This window comes from Euleptes europaea, chromosome 3, assembly GCF_029931775.1.
Source record: "Euleptes europaea isolate rEulEur1 chromosome 3, rEulEur1.hap1, whole genome shotgun sequence".
NCBI classification, from domain to species: Eukaryota; Metazoa; Chordata; class Lepidosauria; order Squamata; family Sphaerodactylidae; genus Euleptes; species Euleptes europaea.
This window is the reverse complement of record NC_079314.1, coordinates 105,530,633-105,550,716: the sequence shown is the minus strand read 5'-3', so window position 1 is coordinate 105,550,716 and position 20,084 is coordinate 105,530,633. Positions and strand designations below refer to the sequence as shown.

Sequence of the window (20,084 nt, the reverse complement as noted above, 5' to 3'; positions counted from 1 at the left end):
ACCGGTGGCGGGGTTCCCACTTGGCCAATGATAACGCTCATTCCCTGCATCACTTGCCGTAGTCACGCCTTCTCCGAGAACTCCCCCTCGTACGTAGATGTCCCCGGCTCCCTCCGTTGTTTGCGTGGGCGCGCTACGTAGCCCCCTCCCAATAGAAGGCTTGGCGCAAGCGCGCTTAGAGCGAGCGGGAAGTTTGCCTTCGTTCGCTTGCCGTAGGTTTGAGTGGCTAGGGGGAAAGAATAGTTGGTTCGCTGAGCGCGCGCAGGTAAGCATAGGGAGGAGAGCCGTTAAATTTGCGCACGAGCTGGTTTGAAATATAACTGCCGTGCGCGCCACCTGGGTAGATGAGCTTGCGTGATAACCGGCTCGATCCCATCATTTCGCTCCCTCACCCAGCCTCCATCAGTACCGGATTAAGTGATAGGACTATCCTCAGTAGAATGTAGAGGGAACCTAGCGGGGCTTTTCTGCAGTTGGGAAAGTTGTGCTTGTCTGTTAAGGCAAAATAAAACCAAAGTCCAATGACATCTTAAAGACTAGCCCTAAAGCGTCAGATCTCAGAAGCTAAGCAGGGTGGGCCCTGGTTAGTACTCGGATGAGAAACCGCCAAGAAAGTCTAGGGCAGTGATGGCGAACCTTTTAGAGACCGAGTGCCCAAACTGCAACCAAAAACCCACTTATTTATCGCCGAGTGCCAATGCGGCAATTTAACCTGAATACCACCCCCAGAGGGGGCCCAGAGGGAGAGGCTAGGGTTGCCAAGTTCCTCTTTGCCATGAGTGGGAGGTTTTTGCGCCTGAGGAGGGCGGGGTTTGGGGAAGGACTTCAGTGCCATAGAGTCCAATTGCCAAAGTGGCAATTTTTTCCAGGGGAACTGATCTCTATTGGTTGGAGATCACTTGTAATAGGAGGAGATCTCCAGCTAGTACCTGGAGATTGGCAACTAGTTCCTTAGTGTTTTCTCTCTACATATCAAGACAAATGGAAAGGTGTTTGGAGGATGGCTTGTGGGCACTTCAAAGGTGGAATAGGACTGCACGCCCCTCCACCTGCACAGACCCAGAGGGCGCCGGAGAAGCCGCTGGAGGGAAAGAAGGAAGGAAGGAAAAAAGGGAAGGGAGAAGGAAAGGGAAGGGAGGGAGGGAGAGAAAGAAAGAAAAAGAGAGAGAAAGGGAGAAGGAAATGGAGCAAGGGAGAGAAAGAAAAGTAGGGAAAGAAAAGGACAGAGGGAGACAGAAAAAGAAAGAGGCCATTTATGCATGGGAGGTTTTGCCTTGGATTTGCCACTCGGTGGGGCGTGGCGGCAGCGGCAGGCTAGTGAGAGGCGAGCAGGGTAGGGCAGAGGACGCCTCCTTCGCACCCACCGGCCAGCCACGCCCCTCCACCCGCACAGGCCCAGAGGGCGCCGGAGAAGCCGCCGGCCATGCCGAGTGTGGGCGCTCGGCTTCTGTTCCCCGCTCTCCCACCCACCTGGCCTGCCACGCACGCTCCAGTGGCGGCAATGGCGGCAGCTTCTGTGGGAGAGTCCGGGGACCACCGCCAATGATGTCGGAGGTTCCCCACCCCTGGGCTACAGCCTCCCCCATCCGGGGCAGGGCAGAGCCGGAAAGGCCAGCGGCTTGGAGGAACCGCGCGTGCCGGCAGAGAGGGCTACGAGTGCCGGAAGTGGCACCCGTGCCATAGGTTCGCCAACACGGGTCTAGGGTCACTACGCAGAGGCAGGCGATGGTTCACGAAGTTACCTGGAAAAATTATTAGGGACTAGTCTATACTAGTGTGTATAGCTTGCTGAAGCTAGGATCCTACTATGGAATTTTTCAACATTTAATGTGTCATGTTAATACTTATGGTTTGCTTCACTTCTGTTTTTAGACTTCTGGTTAGTTCTACAACCCTAATCCAATTGTGTCGTTTAATGAATGTCCCACTCAGTTCACAAGGTGTGCAACCTTGGAGTGACAAATGCAAGAGGCAATAGGAAAAAGACCTCCATGTGGCACATGGGAATAAAATGTACATATTACAGAGTCTGACATTTCAACAAATTCTGACTCCTGCTAGAATTAAATAAAAATACAGTGCTCACTCAGATAAATACTGGTGATACTGGTAATCTGTGAAATTATGTTAAAAATCGGCTATTTTTCAGCCATTACTAACATATTACAAGTTCAGTTCAGTAGTCCAATTTGTAGTGTAGGGATTTAAGATGTCCATTGTGGTAAGGGGTGCCTGGCTGTGCCTGCCAACTGGCAGGAGCTTAAGGGCAGGGACGTGGGGGGAATGCAGTAACATATGCACCACAATGTCACTTCCTAGGAAAACCTGGAAGCAACATCAGGTAGCTCTAGGAATCAGCAGCAACTCTATGGTATAACCACAGTAGTTCCCCAGCGATTCCTAATGCTTCCCAACGTTACTCCTGGTTTATCCGCAGAAGCGATGTCATGGCACATGCAATGCTGATGTGATTTAATTTTTTTTCTCCCTCTGCCACTTGGAGTGGCGGTGGATACAAAGGCTGCCAGTGGGAGGCCTCCCCCTGTAGTAGGAGGTCTGGTGGCCTTAACTGTGGTGCATACCCTGGTTACATCTAGATTAGACTACTGCAGTACTCTCTACATGGGGCTGCCCTTGAAGTGTTCAGAAACATCAGTTGGTGCAGAATGCTGCAGCCTGGATGTTGACTGGAGTGTGTTTTAGGTACCATATCATTCCAGTCTTGACCCATCCATACTGGCTCCTGGCCTGTTTTGGGATACAATTCAAGGTGTTGGTGCAGATCTTTAAAGCCCCTACATGTTTGGGACTAACAGACTTTAAGTTCATTATGTATCTACTGGGCCAATACAGTCATCTTCTGAGCCTCTGCTTCAGGTGCCCCCATCTTCTGAGATTAGGCAGGTGGCAACCTGGGTGAGAGCTTTATCAGTCATGGCACCAAAACTCTGGAGCTCTCTCCCCATGGAGACTTGTCTGTCCTGTTGTCATCTTCGCCATCAGGTGAAGAGGTGTTTTGTTTCATTTGGCATTCCCTCAATTATCCCGCTATCCTGCCCAATATTTTAATTGTTTTTAATGTATTTTAGGTCTGGTTTTAATTTAATAGTTTTAATGTGCAGGTTTTTTGTGATATAATGGTTTTAAAGATTTTAATTGATTGTTTTTTATTGGTTATGTTTTAATTTTTGTTGGCTTCCTTGATAGCTCTTTTGAGGACAGAAAGGTGGGCTATAAATTTTGTAAAATGTAAACAAAATAAAATAAAACAGGAGTGTCTCAAAGACAGGTTTAGGTGATAACATGCCCTTACTACTTAAAAAGACATTCCTCCCGATTTTTTAGTACGCAGGCAGCCTCCAGAAACTTTGTTTTCCCTTTTGTTCAGATAAGCCTTGATAAGTGACAAGAAAATCAATGGTTATTTGTGTAACTATTTTTGCAGTGGATCTAAAAACGTGCTATTTAATTTACTTCAGTGTATGAAATTTTCTTTACATTCCCTCAGATACCATTAATGTTAAGTCTCTCATCTACCTTCACAGACAAATTAGACTTCAGGCAGGTCTTAAACATGCAATTGTGCATTAAGTGTAGAAGGAGAATTTTAACTGTAAGGTGATGTCAGCTTGTGGGCTCCTTTGGAAAGCAAGACTCATAGTAGTAACTCATAGAGAATTTTTCTTGGTCATATGGTTATGCTATGTGATCTCTCTCATGCCAAAATAGCCTTTCAGATAGTGCACACATCTCATTCTCACTCTCTCCACATGATATATGCCATCACTATTCCTAGTCATTGTCATCTGTCAGGAGTTCTTTGTGGCATGCTGACTGATTCAGAAATGGCATAAAGACCTTTATAGATCTTTATGCCTTCTGGGAAGATGTTCATTCAAGATCCAATCCTGCTCTTGGCGTAGCTGAAATTTCCATTCCTGTGCACTTCTTTGCATCATAAGCCTAGCGCTAAAGCAAAAAGGAGTGTTGTTAAAGTGAATGTTCAGGGAGGATGAAATATTCCCCGCTGATTTCTCAGTCTTTAACATCTGGCTTTTCACTGTCCAGCTTACCTAGATTATTATGGGATACATCATGATAAAAGATGTGCAATTGAATGAATCCTTGATTGTATAGCTGATGAAACTGGGGCCCTATGATACTGTTGCTGAAATAAATATAAGGACAGAGTTGGCATCAGAGTTCTTGCTGGGGCTTGTCTTAAAGTTTGTATTTCTGTTGGGTAGTCTGTTGTTATTGGTGAGTAATTGCTTTGGGGGGGGGGGGTTTGTCTGTAAGCAAGGTCAGGCTTTCCTTCTCCTCTCCAGGTCTGTAAAAAGGAAAGTGTCATTTTCTGGGAGAGGCTACGTCCTTGATATATTAAGGAGATTTTAATGTTTTCAATGGCAGCCCCACATAGAGTGCATTACAGTAATCTAACCTGGTTGTGATCTGAACATGAACCACCATATCATTTTAAGCATGTGAGATCAATTTTATGAGTATTAATAATCTCAGTTATTTGTCTTATTCAGCTGATTTTCTGTTTTTTGTATTTAGTATTTTTTTTATCCATTTTTTTTCTTTTTTGCTTTTTTCTGGGGGGCAATTTAAAAAGAGAGAAAATGTATCCATCAGTTCTCTATGTTCCATCGTGCTTTAGTATAACCAAGATATGCAGTTAGGAACATAGCTGAGAGAGGGTAAACCTGCCCTTCATCGCAGGCTCTGGGCGTACTGTAGGATAAAAATAGGAAGTATGTTTAGCCTGCATTTCAGTGGTGTCCCCAAGTGTACCCTCTTACTTTCCCCCATATAAATAAGTAGTTTATATGTAGTATTTATATAGAGAAAAACAAAACACTGTACTCGGGGACACTATTGTGGTGATGGCAAAATTGTCTGGCATACCAGACACTTGGTGGACTTCCCTACTGACTAAAGACCAAGAGGTACATTACGTCTTAAATATTACCGTATATACTCGCGTATAAGCCGAGTTTTTCAGCCCAAAAAAAGGGCTGAAAAAGCCGGCCTCGGCTTATACGCGGGTCAATACGGGAGAGGGGGGAGGAGGGAACTTACCGCCGTCATCGCCGCCGGGCCCGCGCACCTTTCCCCGGCCGGCAGGAGCCTTCCCGGGCCGGCAGGAGGCCCCTCCAGGCCGCCCCGCCGCCCCCGCCACACCCGGGCCGCTTCCTCCGGCCGGCAGGAGCCTTCCTGCGGCCGGCAGGAGCCTTCCCGGGCCGGCAAGAGTCCCCTCCAGGCCGCGCCGCTGCCCCCACCACACCCAGGCCGCTTCCTCCTGCCGGCAGGAGCCTTCCTGCGGCCGGCAGGAGCCTTCCCGGGCCGGCAAGAGGCCCCTCCAGGCCGCGCCACCGCCCCCGCCGCGCCCGGGCCACTTCCTGCGGCCGGCAGGAGGCCGCGCCGCTGCCGCACCCGCACGGCTTCCTCCGGTTGGCAGCGGCCTGGGGGGGCCTGCTGCAGGCGCAGGAAGGCCGCGCCGCCGCCGCCGATTCGCCTCCTCTCCCGGTGAGTAGGGGGTTCAGGGGCTCTTCCCCCTCCCCCCCTTGGATGGCACTGGGGTCGGGGTGGGTTGGGGTGGGTCGGGAGGGCCTGGGAGGCCGGTGGGAGGGCGACCTGGGGCAGAGGCGAGATAATCCCTGCGCTCTAAAATGGCGGCCGCCATTTTAGAGCGCAGCATTGCCGGTAAAGGGAATTTCTTATTGACCCTAGGCTTATACGCAGGTCAATAAGAAATTCCCTTTTCTGGCCTCAAATTTGGGGGGTCAGCTTATACTCGGGTCGGCTTATACCCGAGTATATACGGTATGTGGATAACTGCTTCCTTTTGCTTCAGTATAGTGGTGTTCTGTTTTCTTTCGCTTCTTAGAAATGTCCGGAAGAGATTTGACAAAAGATGCAAGTAGCAGCACCACTGCCAGCTCCAGTATGAGTTTTGGACAGGTCTGTATATCATCACTTCCAACTGTGTTTGAGAATTTCTGCTCTTTTCTGAGAAATCTATTGGGGCTGTGCTTTTACACCATAGCTGGTAAAAAAGGTTCCGTTCATCTTCAGAGGGCTTCCTTCATTCCTCTTTCTGTTTCCTGAGGATTAATATCTCTTTCTGCCTTCCCTCAGCAATAATAGCTTTACTTGAACTCTTGAGAGTTGTTCATTATTACTGGGCAAAAGGTCTTCTTCATCTTGATTTCTGTTCAAATGTTGATTTTTGCTTATCCATGGACTTAACTGATTTGATTGTACAAAGCTAGGTATAAGGCACTAGCCTTGCTCAAATTAATATGCATATCCTTGGTGCTAGTGAAACTAAAACTGCTTCCTTCCTTAGCTTCGTTGCTGGAAACGAACAGATCTTAGGCAAACTAAGAGTGCAATCCTGAAGGTGGTGGTGGGGGGGGGGTGACTCGACATAGGAACCGCTGTAACTCCATGCCAACTTCAGTGCCCATTTATCTCAGGATAAGGGGCACTTACACTGATACAGGGGCATTCACACCGGTGCCGGTGAGCCACGCCGCTATGCGAGGCTCTGCCACCGGCACAACCACGCTGGGAGCAAAATCCCAGAAGTGGGAGCCCTTGCTGGTGTGTAGGGGGTGGCGCTGCCTTTAGGCAGCATCCTAACCCCTTTCTCCCCGGAACGCCTCGAGTTGCAGCATTGCTACACTACCTTTTTTGGAGGCATAGCCTTGCTGTTTTCTATGGGGGCATTTTCCCCATTTTACATTGTTTTATTTTCTCTGTGGCAGCTGGGAAGCCTCTGTAGAGGCGCCACGGCTGCACCACTCCCGGCCACCACGCATCCACCCCCCTTCAGGAATGGGCTGCCCGTGTATACCCTTGGGATGTTGCGTGGTAAAATGACATTCTTTTGACAGATTAATTCAGCAGACAAATGTAATTAGTGTAGTAAATATAATCACTATTTTTTTTCTCTTTATACTTCCTCTGGTGGCATTCTTGTCTTTATTTTTTGAGAATAATGTGTGTTAGGAAGTGGCTAGTCTACACTTTTCTCATCCTTTCTTAACACAGGCTTACAGAACCCTCTGGGAAAATGTCTCCTTCTTGTAAGCTGCTACAAATCTTCCCAGTTCAGTTTTTGCATCTGATGGATACTGACAGCAACTCCATCTTGTACAATTATGCAAGACAAAATTTTGAAAGGGTTCTGATATTTTACAAGCATGAAATGTACTCCTTTTATTTTTATTTATTTGTTCATTTTCAGAAGTTACATTCCCAGATAGTAGGCCAATTTTTGCATTAAAATATTCTTACGAAGTATAGAAGCTCAAAACTAGGTTGGAATCCTTTTATAAAGATTGTTTTTCACCATTTTGGATGTTTACTGTTTTATTGCCTTCTGTTTGCTGGTGCCACTGTCCTACACTTTTTCCATCACCATCTCTAAATGTATCCTCTTACAGACACATTAAAGGAGGATAGTTCCATCAATACTGCTAGCCACAATGACTAAAAGGCATCCTCATATCTAGAGGTACTAACCTCTGGATACTAGTGCTAGGCTCAACAGGAGACATTGCCCTGAGGGCCAGTTGGTTCACCACTGTGGGAAACAGGATGTTGGAGTAGATCACTGGTCTGATCCAGCAGGGCATCTGCTATGTAACAAAAAAGGACTTTGGAGACATACAAAGAGGCATTTTTAGTGGCTGTCTTTTAATGAGATAAAGCATCTGTTAAAAGCAGTGCAAAACTCCTCTCTCTTTAATTCAATAGGTGATTGCTGCAGAGTTTGTTCTCCCCCTCCTGGCATGTGTAGCTTCTTTCAACAGTAGAAAAGGTGTATAGTGTTTACCAGACCTGTTTTTCAGCACAATGGATTCCTCTCCTAGGAGGAGCACAGAATGTAGGCACAAGCTCTATCTGAATCACTGACACTACCAAATTAATGCATTGTTTTGTCCCCCAACATTGTTTTGTTCTCAACTAGTACAACTTCCTATTGGCCCTGTGCACTGGAAACCCATTCAAGTTATCTAAGACTTTCCTTTGGATTATTTAAAGTATGCCACATGTCTACTGCATTGCCTAACATTTCCCCCATTTTTTTGCAACCTGGGTCTAGAACAGAAGTAAATACTGCCTGTTGAGGCAAGCTTTTAATTTATTTTAATTATACTTGTGAATTTGTGCTTTTTTAAAATTATAGCTGTATATGCTATCTGTCATTGGAACAATTTGTGGTGCCTCATAAGGGAGATAGCTATCTTGTGAGGTATGCTGAAGTCCTTCCTTTTCCGGTTAGGTAATTAGGAATAAGATTGGATTAAAAGATTGCAATTAGAGGAAAAAAGTCTGATTGTACCAAATCTTGAAATGGGGGGAAAGCCAGGACAGATAAAAATTTGTACCATATCCAGATCTGCCCATCTTTTAACTTTTTTTTTTAAGTGTCGGTATACAGCAGATGAGTACCAGGCCATCCAGGCTGCCCTGCGGCAGAGATTGGGCCCAGAATACATCAGCAGCCGACAAGCTGGTGGAGGACAGAAGGTATAAATGTTCATAGATTTCTTTTCTCTGATGGCAAGTGAATGATTTTCACTATGGATATTCTACTGTGAATAGTTGACTAATTTCTTTGACTCCTTTGGGAAGAATGTTTCTTCTGCCCTTACTTAGGAACTACATCATCTAAAGCAGAGAGATCCACATTTGACATCTCCAAGGCCAAATACAGACCCCTGAAGGTTACTGTCAGGCCTTCAATTCAAAGTCAAGAAGGCGTCTATGGGGAAGGCTAGGCAGCTGTGGCTATGACATTTGATGGCTGCCAACTTTGGGAGCGCGGGAACTTGTAGCCCATTACCTTCCGTCATCTCTTCTGCATACCAGGGACCTAAAAAAAGCAAGCACAGTGGAGGAATGTTTTTTGGAGATATGTAATCTCCTGTATACTCCAATGCCAATAACATCACATGTAATGACAAGACACATACCTACTCCCCCCACACACCTGATGCTTCACAATACCACTCCTCTGAATCCCGATAGTACAGGCATTCTCTTCCTAATGATTTATTATCAGTTCATTATGTGACATTCTCTCAGTTTGAGAGCTGTATATTAAATTGATTTTGTTACCCAGTTAATACTGAAAATGTAGAAAATACTTGGTAACTAATGGGCTCTGATATCTTGTATGTATATGCTATATTCCATTTTTCTCTTGTTATGATGAGCCTAACTTTGAAGCTGTGTTGCAAGATTATATGTAGAAGCTAAGATTGTTCATGAAAATAATAAGATACATCAGAACTAAATTTTTGAAATCCATTGCATTTGAGTGACTATACAAAATAATAGTTCATATCTTTCTGCTTTCAGGTTTGCTACATTGAGGGACATAGAGTTGTCAGTCTGGCCAATGAGATGTTTGGATACAATGGCTGGGCTCATTCAGTCACTCAGCAGAATGTTGGTGAGCACCTGGTCAGAACTTGTGTTGTAACAGTCTCATGCTAAGGGTTCTTGAAGAAGGGATAAAATATGATTGCTCATGCTAATGAAATGAAATACTAAACACTACGTTTGTGAATTTACAATTCCCAAGATGTGGGCTGACTGGTAAAAAGGTAAAGGTAGTCCCCTGTGCAAGCACCAGGTCATTCCTGACCCATGGGGTGACCTCACATCCCGATGTTTTCTAGGCAGACTTATGTTTACGAGGGTGGTTTGCCATTGCCTTCCCCAGTCTACACTCATTTTACCAACCTTGGAAGGATGGAAGGCTGAGTCAACCTTGAGCTGACTACCTGAAACCGACTTCCGTCGGGATTGAACTCAGGTCGTGAGCAGAGCTTGGACTGCAGTACTGCAGCTTACCACTCTGCACCATGGGGACCTTATGTGGACTGACTGAGGTCTTCACAAATGGCTTTTTGAAGCTTATACCCCACCATGACAGTTTGGAGACTGTGCGAGAGGGCTTTGAAGGCACTGCAGTAAGGATGACCTTGCCAGATGACGGTGCATTGAGGTTGTATTTGCATTCCTGGTACAAGCTAACTCATCAGTGTGGTAATTCTGTTGGGGCCAGAACTGCAATGACTAAAGAACAGTCCATCTGCTGAATACTAGCATAGTGAGTCATCTTCTGCCTGTGCATAACTGATCCTTCCAAAGACCCACCTTTTATTGCTGACTTTGCCTTTTTTGTAGCCTGATTTCTTGCAATACAGTTCCCTGTGAAGAGATCGCGTTTGCTGAAGTGCACTAATATTTTGCAGTTCCTTGGTTGATATCACTGATGTTTCTATTTTCTCTCTGTGCTGTTATTCCTCCTTACTTTCCTAGACCTGTTGAAAAACTCACTGTTTAGACAAGACCTTAAGCTTTCTTAATATACGTTGGTAGTATTCTGTGAAATCCAACTAAAAAAGTTGCTGAATGTCTTGATCCTACCCATGTAATTTTTTGTCAAAGCCTACCTCAGTCAGTCATAAAACCAGACACAATTAGTTACAACGGTTGTGTGAATGGGTATGTGCTGTTATGAAAAGTGGTATTTCATTTCTAACGTAGTTATGACTTTAAGTCAGGCCCGGACAAATTTTCTTTGACTGTGGGAGCCAGCCCAAAAATTTTAAGAGCCAGACTCATTTTTTCAGTCTTCAGGTTTTGTATCTGAATGACTATATTTTCTAATTATTCCTATCGGAAAATCTAATCCTGATCTCTTCAGGTTTCTTGAATTAAAGCTATGGCAAAAAATTGGTAACATACACATAAACAAGTAGGAGACCAACAAAATCCCACCTGTCTTGGTTCTACAATTTTTCCCTTCCCTGTCTTCCACTTCTCAGTCAGCTCCTTCTTCCCTAACCCTTCTTCTGGTCATATCCCCACAATCAGCTGGGTGTCAGAGAGAGAGGGAAGGTTGAAGCAGAAAGTGCAGCCTTTAAACTTCCTACTTAAAGCCTCTTGCCACCACCACTGTCACCTACCTGCTGATAAGGGTGTTGGGACAGGTATGTTTATGGCCTCATAATGATGACTTTTTGATCTGTATTCTGGAGCCATTGTTCAGGATTAGATATATGATATAGGGGTAACCGTGGTTGAAATCGCCATGATCAAAAAGATAACCTCTAACCCCAACCTATCTTCTTCCCAAATTCTCATAATTCCAGTATTACTTTAAAAAGATCCACCTATTTAGGAGAATAATGGAGCCAGTATAGAAAGCAACTGGTTAAGAATTCAGTTCATCCACCACCACTGATTGGTGGAAAGTTAGGTGTCCGTATAAATAAACAATACTTTTTATGTCACACAACAAAACACTCTGATGTGAAATTATACTTTAGATTTCCACTGAGAGTTGACAAGTGGTCATACAATAAAATAACTGTTGAAAATACTAGATGCCATAATGAAATTTCTAGGCACTAGGGTAACCTGATGCCTGGGATTTGTCAAGCTCTGCCTTAAGTCACAGAACTTTATTAATTAAGCTGCTGGCCTTTAAAAAAAGAGTAAAAATGCTATATACCCAGGCTGATGGGTACCTTGTTGAAACCACAATACTTCAGGTTTCCTTTAGAGGCTTTGCAATACCTGTGATCTGCTTGACTGGAACCAACTGCCATTTGGTTCCTTCCCTCCCAGAACTGCTACTGCAATTGTAGACACTATGTAGCGTTGTATAAGAGGTGATATCTGAATTTGCTTATTTTGTTCTTCCCTTTGTCTTTTTCCTTTTGTATAATGTCTATTAGAATTTAAGCTAATATTGAAATATGTCAACAACTTTGGGCACTTTGGTGAGAACTGCTAAGGGTATTAATCGAATTTTATGCTGTCAGAAGCATGAGCCACCACCATACAAGATTCAGAGGCATGCTCCAGTTCCTGGCTTGCATTGCCTTGATAACATTTTGCAGACCCTCAAAGTGCATAGTTTAGGAGACAAATCAGTGCTTGGGAGTGTCCCTGGAATTTTCCTGGAGAATTTCTTGTGCATAGTATTCTAATATTTTTCTCTTTGAACAGACCACAGATTCTTCTTCACTTCCACCGAAGTTCTTTTCAGAGCCAGCTGCTGCTATTGTGACAGCCTATCATTGTTTTCTATTCAAATACTATATATTCCACATTGCATATTGTGGTTGTGCTTGCAAAACATTATAAATATCATCAGCTTACAGCAAAAACTATTCAGGAAACTTGCGTACAAAAACTAAGCTACTTCTGAAAACCAACTAATACTGTAACAGTGCAATCCTAAAGAGAGTTACTCCAGCCTAAGCCCATTCATTTCAATGGGCTTAGTCTGGAGTAACTCTTCATAGGATTGCACTGTAAATGTCCTTTTCTCTTAAAAACAAAAGAAAAAACCCTCTATTCCTTGTCATTTGAAGATTGGATCACGATTAAATTGTGCCAGAGGTTTCTGATGCAACTTTTTGTGCCAAAAACCCTGCTAACCTTGTTCTTTAATCACCACTGTAACCTTTTCTTGTTCTCTTGCACAGATTTTGTTGATCTAAATAACGGCAAGTTCTATGTGGGCGTCTGCGCCTTTGTAAAAGTCCAACTTAAGGTAAATAGGGGCACTTTAAAGATTACAGGAATTTATAATCAATTAAATATACTTTACAATATGACTTGAGATGTTACTTCCTGTTAGTCAAAATACCCCACGTTTTGTAGTTGGTCATGCTATTGCTTGACACAAGGATCACTTAACTTTCTTATTAAAATAAAACAAAAAATTATGTAGTAAGAAAAATCCTTGTTTGTATAGCTTATAATGTATAATTTCTGACAATGTACTGCTTTGTAAATAACATTGCATTTATCCTTCCAAGTTCCTTCTGCACTAGCAGTTTGGCTAGTTTCCAGGTTCAGGCTTGATTTTACCCTGAAAACTGGATTGGGCTATATTACTGTAGATTTGCACCTGAGCGCCTGTGGACTACTAGAAAACTACACATACTGCATTAGGCTTATTTTTCTGGAAAGCAAGCATAGAGAAGATAGAACGACACCTGTAGCCCAAGAGCCTGGTACTGAACATTCTGTTCAAATTTCAGGACGGGTCATATCACGAAGATGTTGGCTATGGAGTAAGTGAAGGCTTGAAATCTAAGGCCTTGTCTCTGGAAAAAGCAAGGAAAGAGGCAGTTACAGATGGACTGAAAAGGGCACTGAAGTAAGTAGTAATATGCAGTAATTTTGCATACATGGCTGTTCCAGGAGGGCTATGTAAACAAGGAACCACAAGCTAAAAGATAATAAAAATCTCTTCTTTACCAGGTGCTTTGGTAATGCGCTTGGGAACTGCATCCTGGACAAAGACTACTTGCGATCAGTGAATAAGCTTCCCCGTCAGGTATGTTAGATGGGACTTCCAAGGACACTGCACAATTGCTCAGATTGTAACTAATAATTCTCCTCCTCCCTCTTTCCAAATTAATGATCAGTTAAGCCTCATCATTCTGGTCACTCCAGCCCAGAATCTTAACAGTATTCCTTGTTGACAGCATCCTATGGTGTTTGCCTCTCTAACTGGCCTTTCATCAAAGAGGGGCAGCATATGCTCATGGGCCTTGGGGAGAAAACTGAAGATTAGCTCAAATTATCACCTTAACTGATTTCTGAATTACACTTAACATGTGAATCTGTGGGTTTCTTCTTTCAGTGTTAAAGGGAATAGTTAGGCTCTTTATTATTTTTTTTAAAAATGTCCTTGTCATTGAAAAACACAAGAAACCAAAGATGATCTATAAAGCGAATTTCAACAAAGGAGGCATTGGTTACGAAGCATTACTGAAATCACTCTTACATTAGTCAAATAATCACATGAGCCCGATTCACAGTGCAGGGCCAAAAAAGGCATGCTGGATGAAATGGGCAAAGGCTGCCAGGAAAGCAATTTGTCTCCTGGGCAGCTTGACAGATCAGGAGTCTGTGAAATGCTTCTATTACATTCTTAAGTTTCCCTAAGTACTGAATGTCTTTTTGTTTCATTCCTTTCACTAGATGCCCCCGGATTTAGATTTGGGCAATGCTAAAAGACAAGACTTTGAGCCCGCTGTGGAGAAGGCCAGATACAGTAGCTGTTTACAGAAGGAGCACGAAGACCAGCAGCAGTTTGCCACTACTACTTCCGGCAAATCTGACCAATCAGAACTTTTACTGAGCACTTCTGAACAAGATCCGGAAAACAGGTTGGATACCCCGCCCCCCAGATCAGATTTTATTTCATATTTTCTATACAGAGCAGCAGTTCTAAGTGTTTTAAACTCACAGATATGGACCATAGTCACAGTTCAAATATGCTGTCATGGCTGTTTGAGTCACTCTGAATTGTGGTTCAGCAAAGGGTTGTTTATGAATTTGAGCCTACTATGTCCTCTATACTGTTGTGACTGGCCAGACAGTAATAGCAGAAAGTGCTTAGTTGAGGATAGTTTCAGATGGGTAGCTATGCTAATCTGTAAAAGCAAAATAAAATAGGAACCTGGGGCACCTCGGAGACCACCAAAATTTATTCTGTGGTCTTCAAGCTGCCACTGAGCTCCTGTTTTACTTTGCTGCTTAGCTGAGGGTACAGTCTGTGGAGCATACATGGAGTCCTTCCAGCATTATTGTCAGTAAACAGTGAGGATAAAGTCCACACCCCAGGAAGAACACATGTCTGTACCATCTTCTAAACATTAGAAAAACTGTGATTCTGCTTCGACTATATTCCCTAATATATAGTATCCTGACACCAGCCTCACAAGCTTCTATCTTTAATGATCAAACTCTGTATATTCTGCTGTGCAAAATTAAAAATCTGAGTCAGTCTCATATCTGAATAAATTAATCAGTTGCATTTATTAATGTGTAAAATATCTGTTAGCCACAGAAAGCTAGGGAGGTGTTTCAGCAATCATACTCCTAGGTTCTGAGGTTTTGCCTATTCACAATTATGTATGTATTTTCATGATCCTAAAAACCAGGTACTTGTTCGTGTGTGCTGATTTTAAAGAGTGGAGTTTTTTTTCAAGGGTTCAGTTGTGATGTGTGTGTGCAAAGTGCCATCAACTCACAGCTGACTTACGGCGACCCTGTAGGGTTTTCAAGGAAAGAGACGTTTGGAGGTGGTTTGCCATTGCCTGCCTCTGCGTCATGACTCTGGTGTTGCTTGGAAGTCACCCATCCAAATACTCACCAGGGCCAACCCTGCTTAGCTTCTGAGATCTGATGAGATTAGGCTAACCTGCACCATCTAGGTCAGGGCTAACATATGAAGCTGCCTTATACTGAGCCAGACCCTTGGTCCGTCCAGGTCAGTATTCTCTACTCACACTGGCGGTGGCTCTCCAGGGTCTCCAGGAGGAAGGCAATACAGTGATAACATCAATTGATCTGTGTTTTCTCACAGCAGAGTTTCACTGCCCTCGGCGGGTGATGCCACATACCAGCGGAAATTACGGCAGAAGCAACTGCAGCAGCAGTTTAGACAGCAGATGCAGAAGAAAGAGCAGATCAAATCAAATGTTCCAGCTGGTCAGGCTAGCAACCAAGGTAACATACTAGCTAGATTCTGTATCTGCTACAGCATGAAAAACTTGGAACAAGTAGGCTAAGAACGTGGCAGGCAACTGAAAGAAGGACACTAAACAAGTGTGTATTGAATGTCCTTCTTGGTTTGTTTGTTTTTAATAAAAGCATCAATACAAGAACTTAACCCAAATCTCCTTCTGCTGCTCTGACTAGCAGAATGAATCATCTGTTGTTGCACAAAATGACCAATTATACAACTATAAAATGCAAAACAGTATAATTTATCACAATAGGTTCTGATTGTGAAGAAAAGCAAGGTTTATGAGTGAATATATGATCTGGAATTAGGTTAGGGCAGCAAATTGAAATCCGTTTAATCAGCAGATAAATGACTAATGATAATCAGCAAATCAACAGTCAGCTGTAGCTGATCAGTAATAATAATAATAACAATAATAAATTTTATTTATGCCCTTCCCATCCCTGACGAACTGGGCTCAGGGCAGCTAACAACAGGTAAATATACATATAAATACAAGTTAAAACAGTCTAGACAATCTAAAACAACACTAACAATAAATCTTATATAGATGACACCTGAGGTAATTGGTGGAGCTGGAAATTAAGGACTCGAGTTTTTCTTGAGGCTGTTTTTGCTTGTTTCTGTACTAGGGCAGAACATATACATATGTTCTTTAACAATGAATGGTAGCTTTTGTTTCCTTCGTTTGGAATAAAAGGCCCCTTCATTTAGGGTTTTGTAATGTACAAATTTAATCAGTTGATTAGTTTTTTCATCAGTAAAATCTGCCAAAAGCCAGATGCCTAATCAGTTAACAGACCTAAATGTTTTTATATATTTTTGAAAACAGAGTAGTGCTTTAACCAACATGACCATCTTAAATAAGTTGCAGCACTTATAAAACTCATTAATGAAGGTTATACAGATTTGGGGACTACTCTTTTTTAGACAGCCTCCTCTAGGGTGTCTGCAGGGATTCATTTTTTGCCTTGTAATATCTCTGTCAATAAAGTTCAAACAACCATCACCCCCTTCTTTCCATCCTTGAAGGGCAGACAGTGTATGCACACATGACGTCATCAGTTTGCCCTCTCCACTAGTAGCACTAACCAACCTCTTGTTTGTCTTCAAAAGCTCATAATGTTTCTCCTACAAAGCACAGTACTGCAGCCCATCTGGAACCCACTTTGGAAGAGGAGTTCCTTGTAGGTGAGTACAGAATTGCTGTATACTGGCCAGTGGCAAGTTTCTGTGAAGTGACGACTAAGACAGCCAGCACAGTACAGGCAGGCACAAACAGTCCTTTCCCCAGGTGCTCCTGCCTACAGAACTGCTTTTGTAGTGAATTGGGATCTCAGAAAGTATACCTGAATGAGTGGAAAAAGCAGTGAGGGGAGGCTGTATTTGCATGGGGAAAATGGTGGGGTAGTAAGAGCTTAGTGACCCACCTTTGCATTCCTAATCCTTTGGCAACGGGCATCTAGTCTGCTGCACTTATAGCTGCTCCTGTTACAGTTTAACTCATTTAGTTGCCAGATGTAGATGGGAGTGATTGGTACCGTATATACTCATGTATAAGCCGAGTTTTTCAGCCCCCCCAAAAGGCTGAAAAATCCCAACTCGGCTTATACACGGGTCAATACGGTAATTGGGCGGTTTCTCCTTTGGAGCCGCCTGAAGCGCGCTCCTGCCGCCCAGCTGATTCCCCCCACCCCCCCAGCGCGCTCCCGCCGCCCAGCTGATTCCCCCCACCCCCCCAGCGCGCTCCCGCCGCCCAGCTGATTTCCCCCCACCCCCAGCGCGCTCCTGCCGGCCAGCTGATTCCCCCCCCAGCGCGCTCCCGCCGGCCAGCTGATTCCCCCCACCCCCCAGAGCGCTCCCGCCGGCCAGCTGATTCCCCCCCGCCCACCCCCACCGCACCGCGCCTTCTGCTGTGCGGCGGCAGCGGCGGTTTCTTCCCCCCCACCCCCCACCTCACCCGGGCTGGTCCTCCCACTCTACAGCTGATCCGGGCCTCCTCCGGGCCTCTTCCTCCTGCTCTAAAATGGTGGCCGCCATTTTAGAGCGCCGATTCGCCGCCTCTCCCGGTGAGTAGGGGGTTCAGGGGCTCTTCCCCCTCCCCCCCCTTGGATGGCACTGGGGCCGGGGTGGGTCTGGAGGGCCTGGGAGGCCGGCGGGAGGGCGACCCGGGGCAGGGGCGAGATAATCCCTGCGCTCTAAAATGGCGGCTGCCATGTTAGAGCGCAGCATTACCGGTAAAGGGAATTTCTTATTGACCTTTGGCTTATACGCGGGTCAATAAAAAATTCCCTTTTCTGGCCTCAAATTGGGGGGTCGGCTTATACTCGGGTCGGCTTATACCCGAGTATATACGGTAGTTGGCTTTTCCTTTCCTGTTAATGCTTGACTTGTTTCAGATGACCCTGGGCTCTGGGACTTGCCCTTGGAGGCCACTGACCCCAGCGTTACCAATCACAACGCAGCACCTATGCCAGTCCAGCATCCAGGCCAGCATCAGATGACGACTCACAACAGAACACCTCAAAGAATAAGCCATAAAAGATTATATGCAAAACCTGAACCTGGCCAGGCATCCATTAGTCCCAAACCTTATTCACCAGGTAGGTTATGTGAAAGAAGGGGAAGATTTCTAGTGCAGAAACTCCGGAGTGTAACTGTTTAGGAGGGGGGCACAAGGCATACCGCTATGTAGGATATAGTCTCCCTTTTTCAGTGAACAGGCGAGGCAGAGCAAGTCTTGGCATCATGGCATGTTTTGGCCTTTGCATGCTCACAGTGGGATCCTATGCAGCGTTAAAATCAGTGGGCTTAGACAGGAGTAACTTGCATATGGTTTCAGTGTCAAGATGCCAGTTCCACTGGCCTCAGCTCCCTAAGCTGTGCCTGAAGCCTGTGGAGTAAAAAGAGAAGAAAGGGCGTCTTCATTGTTTCTGCTATAATAAGATTAAATCTACACTCAGGAGTTCAATTCCTTGGAAGTTAGTTCTGCTGAATTAAATATGATTTGCTTCAAAGTATGTGTGGTTTGCATGTAATTAGGTTTTATTATTGGCAGTCCTATTTGGAGTTTTTAAACTCATTTTTATGGCTTTATAATTGTTTTGTTGTGTTTTTATAATGTTTTATTTATGTGGTAAGCCGCCTTGAGTTCCACAAGAGACAAAGGTGGCTAATAAAAGGTTTAAATAAAAAAATTGTAAAGTTCAGGTATGAGCCAGGATTAGATGCTATCCCAAAGAAAAAATAATTGCTAGTTCCACTTGAGTGAAGAAAGTTATACAAACAGGCCCTGTTGTATAAGGAAAAAACCATCAATGATTTGTTTCCTTTTAGCAGGAAGAAGGAGTCAAGGTATGAAGAAGAGAAGATTAGAGCCCTCTTAGCACCAGATGAAATATACTTGACTTTGCTTTATTTGCCAGTGTTTTTCAAAACACTGTTGCGATTACTTCAAGGATGTTGTTTGGTTTAGCTACTATTTCAGAATGCAGAATATTCCTTTACTAGATGGACATTCAAACAGCTCGTACAGAAAGAAAACAGTGTATACAGTGTTTGCAATATTAGATTGAAGGTTTAAAATCATGTTATTCCTGTACTGTCTTCGGACCACAACCCTAATATTTCATCCTGGTTTGACATAAACTTAGATTCAAATACAATACTATTTTTTATATTATACCTTAATTTAATTGAAGGCCACCTTTTTAACTAGTATGAGCCTTGAGCTATAAGATGCTTAGTTGTTTAAAGAACAGGGTAGGCTTGTTTTAAGTTAGTTATTTGCTCTGTAAAAATGCTTAGAGGTAACTTCATATCAGGTAATTGAAAGGCACATTTTACAGCTATATTTCTAAAACTAACTTTCTGTGGAATAAAATTGTTTTAATCATTTGCCTCTCTAGGATGTCAAGCTACTAAAATAACACAGTGAAAGCCTTAATTAATAAAAAGTTTTTTCAAGTCAATTAACCTTTGGCATTTTCAGACCTAGAAATCTCCTTAAACCATGTGCAACCTGGAGATCTACTTAATTTTTGGCCATATAGCTTTCTCTTGTGCTCTTGAATATTTGAAATTAAGAAAAATGGTGCTATAGCATTAGGTGGCATGATTATATCTATAGGTGCTAACTTAAAGCCAACGTGGATGTGGGAAATCAGATCTTCCCAGAATTTCTAAAGAGAAACAAATGTCATATAGTACACTGCCATAGATCAGGGCTACAGGGTGGGTATTATCCCTTAGTTAACCAAAACGTACCTTACCCTGCCCCCTGGGATATTAACCCTTCACAGCTGGTTTTGATTTGTGAAACTGCAGTGGGAGCTAAATGTTCAACTTCTGTTTTGTACCTTGACTGATCTAAATTTGGAGCCCTGAATTATTTCCTTTTAAAATGCTGTGAAGATCTTTTCAGGGTTTACTCAGTGTCATATTTTGTTTGGTCCTTTGTAAGCAATAAATCCTTCACCTCTGAGACAGACCT

General features: G+C 43.8%; 1 protein-coding gene across 1 annotated transcript; it reads left to right on the top strand.

Annotated features, from left to right (window-relative positions):
* The first annotated feature begins 5,895 nt into the window (after positions 1–5,895).
* Positions 5,896–18,978, top strand: RAD52 (RAD52 homolog, DNA repair protein). Its single transcript, XM_056847371.1, has 11 exons — positions 5,896–5,967; positions 8,446–8,547; positions 9,382–9,475; positions 12,531–12,598; positions 13,092–13,210; positions 13,315–13,390; positions 14,041–14,228; positions 15,431–15,573; positions 16,709–16,783; positions 17,992–18,195; positions 18,929–18,978. Exons 1-11 carry the CDS (start codon positions 5,896–5,898, stop codon positions 18,976–18,978), a joined length of 1,191 nt encoding a protein of 396 aa, XP_056703349.1.
* The last annotated feature ends 1,106 nt before the right edge of the window (positions 18,979–20,084 follow it).

Excerpts from the sequence above, each read along its gene's own strand:
- RAD52 (XM_056847371.1), top strand. The coding sequence starts at position 5,896 with ATGTCCGGAAGAGATTTGACAAAAGATGCAAGTAGCAGCACCACTGCC. Across the intron at positions 5,968-8,445 it reads CCAGTATGAGTTTTGGACAG|TGTCGGTATACAGCAGATGA; the intron begins GTCTGTATATCA and ends TTTTTTTTTAAG. Across the intron at positions 16,784-17,991 it reads GGAAGAGGAGTTCCTTGTAG|ATGACCCTGGGCTCTGGGAC; the intron begins GTGAGTACAGAA and ends GACTTGTTTCAG.